At 40.6% G+C, this 5,009-nt stretch overlaps 2 protein-coding genes across 2 annotated transcripts; both read left to right on the top strand.

Annotated features, from left to right (window-relative positions):
• Positions 1 to 238: 238 nt before the first annotated feature.
• Positions 239 to 2,727, top strand: LOC127258475 (membrane-anchored ubiquitin-fold protein 3-like). Its single transcript, XM_051285323.1, has 3 exons — positions 239 to 650; positions 1,188 to 1,361; positions 2,315 to 2,727. Exons 1-3 carry the CDS (start codon positions 521 to 523, stop codon positions 2,374 to 2,376), a joined length of 366 nt encoding a protein of 121 aa, XP_051141280.1. The 5' UTR covers positions 239 to 520; the 3' UTR covers positions 2,377 to 2,727.
• Positions 2,728 to 3,183: 456 nt separating this feature from the next.
• Positions 3,184 to 4,063, top strand: LOC127258474 (major pollen allergen Ole e 1-like). Its single transcript, XM_051285322.1, has 2 exons — positions 3,184 to 3,513; positions 3,659 to 4,063. The coding sequence occupies exons 1-2, from the start codon at positions 3,300 to 3,302 to the stop codon at positions 3,997 to 3,999; spliced, it is 555 nt and encodes a 184-aa protein (XP_051141279.1). The 5' UTR covers positions 3,184 to 3,299; the 3' UTR covers positions 4,000 to 4,063.
• The last annotated feature ends 946 nt before the right edge of the window (positions 4,064 to 5,009 follow it).

Genomic DNA, 5,009 nt, shown 5'->3' with positions numbered 1-5,009 from the left:
AGCCACAAGGGTTTCGCAACAAGGGCTGGTGATCCCATGCCCGGTGCGTGCTGTGCTTCTTTCGCTGTGATGCTGCCTGAAACGGAAGCGAAGCTAGCACTAGCAGTAGAGCCTGTAGAGGAAAAGGTTACTACATACATACTACTAATTACTATAGTAACAGTATCAGTAACCCACCCACCCACCATCCACTCCACCTCTTCACTTTTTTCTTTTTTTTTTTTTTTTTTTTTTTTTTGTAATCTTCAATTCTACAAAACCAAAAAAGAGGATCGCCATCACAAACTGTGCGTGCCACCCATCTCAACATCACCATCAACATCTAAATCGACATCTGCATCTGCATCTGCTACTCTCTCTAGGCTAGGTTTCCTCTCAAATTCATAATGCTTTCTTTACCACTTCAATGACTTTTCGGTAGGTTGGTGGGTGGGTGGGTGGGTGAGTTTCGGGTTTTGCTTCTTATCTTAGAATTATTTCTATCGGCTTTGATTTGGTTGGTTGCGGAAGTCCTTCCCAAATGCCGGAGGAGGATTTGGTAGAGCTCAAGTTCAGATTGTACGATGGATCAGATATCGGCCCTTTTCGATATTCACCCGCATCCACTGTTGCCATGCTCAAGGAGAGGATTGTGGCCGAGTGGCCTAAAGGTACCTTTCTTCCCTAACTCTAACTCAAATTCAAATTCCCTGTGCTTTTCTGAATGAACACTTGAGAACTAGGGATGTATCATGTATCAATCATATAATCCAGTCCAATCCAATCCGTCCCGCCCCTTTAATTTCATTTACACAACTGCGGCTATACAATCAATCGGGATAATAGTAATAATTATAATAATAAGGGAATCTGTCTTTTAAAGCCGAGAACACTTGCTGCTGCCTGGCTGGTTTTCTATTTCAAATTAATGGTTCTATTCTATACAAGGGGTTGGGTCCCTAATTAATGAAGTTGGAAGATTAGTGATATTCGCCACACTTTTTCTTTGCCTTTGCTTTAAGAAGAGACTCGTGGGTAGTATGTATGTATTGGGCTCTCTCTCTAGACTCGACAATTGTATATAGCTAGCTCACCTGTACCTAATGAAAGAAAGGATTAAAGGAAGGAGGACAAAAGCTTCCAAGTGCTGCTTATATTTTATAATACAATCAGTCAATCTTATTGAGTGAAAACCTCTTTGCTGTCAGATAAAAAAATTGCGCCCAAGGCTGCAAATGATGTGAAATTAATAAGTGCGGGGAAAATTTTGGCAAACAACAAGACTGTTGCCCAGTGCAAGATGCCATTTGGAGACCTACCCAATGGAGGAGTTATCATCATGCATGCTGTTGTGCAGCCATCCCTAGCCAAAGCAAAGACAGGTTACTTTTCTTACTCATTAATGAATTGGAAACTCGACTAAGGCGCCTTAAGTTTAATTCTCCTGGGTCTGGCTGAACGAACTTCTTTAATATTGAATACCCAGCAATCTGAGACAGGGTTTTCATTCTTAACTTTGATCTCATGGAAAGTCTGCTCTGCTCTTTCAGACTTACTCATTTAGTTTCTATGTTATGATGCCTGAGTGCCCTTATGGGTTAGATAGGTGGGTGGGTGAGACAGGACTTAGCAAATAAATTGGACACTTGTATCTTGTATCTCTCCTCTGGGTGATTGGGACTGGAGAGTGCAAGTGAATCAAATTCCATTCTTGTGTAGAATTGATTATGGTGATAGTTTTTGCTCACTCCTAAAAACATTTTAAATTGATCACTTCTCTTCTGTGTTTCAGACTCCCACAGCATAGTAGTGTATCTTTTCCCTGTATCACATTGTCAATGTTGTTGGTTAGAGAATATGTATTTGTCCTTCTGTTATTGAAGCCTTGCATTAAATATCACAACTTTTGCTCCAAAGACTGGCATAGCTGTATTATGTCCCCCCCATATATATATGTATATATACTTGTTTATCCACCTTCGTTTCATTCAATTCCATTCCTACTACTGCATAGCCGTACTTTTGCCTGTATGAACCTGTTTCTATGCCAAATGCCATTTTTTTTTCGTCTAATTGACATGGTTGCTGTTGAAGTATTTCAAGTGCTTCCAGTATTGTTTGGATTTGCAATTTTTTACATAAATATTTAGCATTAGCAAATTGGGCAGTGGGGATTAAAGGGTTTCAATTTCTAACAGAGAAAGCTGAAAATGTATCCTACTCACAAATATTTGATTTAGTCGTGTGTTGGTGCTGGTCAAGTTATTTTGACTTTTAGCATGACGAGTTTGCATTCATAGTTGCTGCAAGTAAAAGTTGCCATTGTGTGCTGCAGAGAAGAAGATCGATGAAGCTCCAAAGAAGCACGTGTGTATGTGTTCGTGTTCCATATTGTGATCCTGGAGAGTCAGTTCGATTGAGTCGTTGATTAACTTGTGCAATTCAATTCAACTGAAGGAGGTGACCAGCTCAGAGAAACTGATGAGAAGTCGAAAAGGACAATAATTTAGATATCCGTTGTTCTTTGCTGTATACATGTTGATTCGTCGGTAGCATTTGTGTGCGACAGTGGTGTGGTATGTACAATACCATACATGCATGTGGGTGGTGTGGTGTCCCTATAGATTTGTTTGCTTTTATGTACATCTGTAGTTCTTGTGTTTTTCAGTTCCACGCCATTTATACATACATACATACATACATACATACATACATACAAATACAATATTGGTTTGTTTGTGGGATCCATTTAACTTTATGTACTAGTCCATATGTCATATGCCTTAAGTAAAGTGATGGCCCTCTAATTAGGTCAAAGGTCCCTCGTATACATGCTATCACAATCTCAGTCAAGTAGTGCAGTGGCAAGTAAATATAACCATGTGGGAATGGAGTCAGATAAATTATTTTAATTGTGATTAATGGAGGAGGCCGAAATTGAAGATTCATTTATACATCATATTGACAGGAAAATTCATTTAGTGCATTGAATTGAAATGTTTCTTATACTATGAATTATATGAAATCATTTTCTTCAAAGAAAATGAAACTGAGGTCTAGCTAGCAAGCATCCGGCCAAGCCAATTTAACTTTTATCAGCTGCTGCTGCACAATAAGCCAAACAAAGTTCACATGCATTTGGTTTATTATATATAGGGAAATATAAAAAGGCATTCCTTTTATTGCCAGCCAGAAGTACTCACTCAACCTACAATGCTATTGCTGCTGCTGCCTGCCATTCTCTCTTTCTCTTAAATCACAAAAGAGAAGAAGCTCCCTCTTGGCTTCTTTAATATCTCTCTCTTGTTCCCCTCCTTGCAATGGCCTTTGCAACGACACTTGTCGTCTTGTTATTGTCCTTGTTGCCGATTCCTTCGTCCCTTTTGCAAGCTGATGCAGCAGCCGCCGCTACATCTTACTCCCCTACTAAGTCTAACCCTCCTCCTTCTCAACCCCAAATCACTGTCATGGGCATGGTCTATTGTGATATCTGCTCCAGCAACTCCTTCTCCAGGCATAGCTACTTCCTGCCAGGTCCCATTCATTCCTTCTCCACCATCCATATCTAACTTGCTGCTTTCCTGAGTTTATGCAACTCTTTGTTCTACCTCCTCCCAGCAAGCTTATGCTTATGCTTGTGCCATCCCCCTTATTTACATTACATGTGTTTCTGGAACAGGTGTTGAAGTCAGAGCTGACTGCATCATCAAGGCCAATTCCCCAAGGACTGAAGAACACATATCCTTTTCGGTTAACAGGACAACAAACAGGAAGGGAACCTACAGATTTGAAGTTCCTTCTGTTGATGGGGTCCAATGTGCTGCTAGAGATAAAGCTGTTGGCATCTCTTGTAGAGCAACCTTACTGTCCAGCCCCTCTCCTTCCTGTCGTGTCCCTGCCTTTCACTCTACATCTGATGAGATTTTAGTCAAATCCAAACATGCCAATTTGTGCATTTACAGTCTCAATCCATTGAGCTATAGGCCATCAAAGAGAGATGTTGTCCTGTGTGGAAAATGAACTTTGTTTCTACATCTACATCAACAGCTGTTTGTTGCATGCAATGCAATCTCTTTTGACTTCAGTTGGGCTTGCTAGATTTCTTCTTGCTACTGAAGCTTTATAATGATTCTTGCTCTTCGGAGTAAGTAAACAGGTCGAAAATTCTAAATTCGGTAACTTACCACCCATGAAGCAGAAATAATTTCATCTTTCATTACAGAAACCAGATAAACCTGAACTCACTCACATTGGATTAGAGTGTTGATGTATAATTACCAACCATGTCCTTTGCAAATACTTTCAGGACCTCTAAGATCTGGTTCTTGGAGAACCATTTCCTTCTGTGGCTCTGTGGGAGTTCTCCTCCTACAGGCTGTGACTGTGACAGAAGGGGCTTGCTCTCCCCATCCAGAGTCTGTTGTATGAAACGATAGCTGGCACCATGTTGTGATGTGAGCAGAGTGGAATTTAGTGAAAGCTTAACTCTTGTGACCTCAAAATAGCTATAGTAGACCTCATGTATTCATCTTTAACCATTTGAACCGCCTTCATGAACTAGCCGAACTCCACGTGATGATAGTGGTTTCTCCATAAGCTCTCCAGCTTGAGGAACCAAAGCAACTTTTTATCAAATTCCTCACTATGCAATCCAATATGATCTATCCTATTGTTTCAAGAATCCTACTAACCTGAGCCACTAGAGGAGGCATCTGCAATGTACTGTCGGCTTCTGGAATCTCATAACGAAGCTTCCAAAGAGTTGAAGGATCATCCTTTGCCATGTCCGCAAGTTGCTGAATATCACAGTTGGCCTCCGCCTCAACGAGAACTTTTCCCCTCTCCTGTGCAGTCCACTATGATTTTCCTTACATTAAAAGATAACAGTTATGCGCCCTGCAAGTGGATAAATAGCGAACTAAAAATTTTCCAAAGGTTTACTTGATGATTTGTGCAGCAACTTCATTCCCCTTATCAGCTGCTGCCGTGAAGTAGTAGTGTTTGAACTCTAACAGCAATGTTCTGATCAA

This window comes from Andrographis paniculata, unplaced genomic scaffold, assembly GCF_009805555.1.
Source record: "Andrographis paniculata isolate CXL003 unplaced genomic scaffold, ASM980555v1 Contig59END, whole genome shotgun sequence".
NCBI lineage: Eukaryota > Viridiplantae > Streptophyta > Magnoliopsida > Lamiales > Acanthaceae > Andrographis > Andrographis paniculata.
Note: the sequence above shows the minus strand (reverse complement) of the source record. Positions and strands in the feature narration are given on the sequence as shown.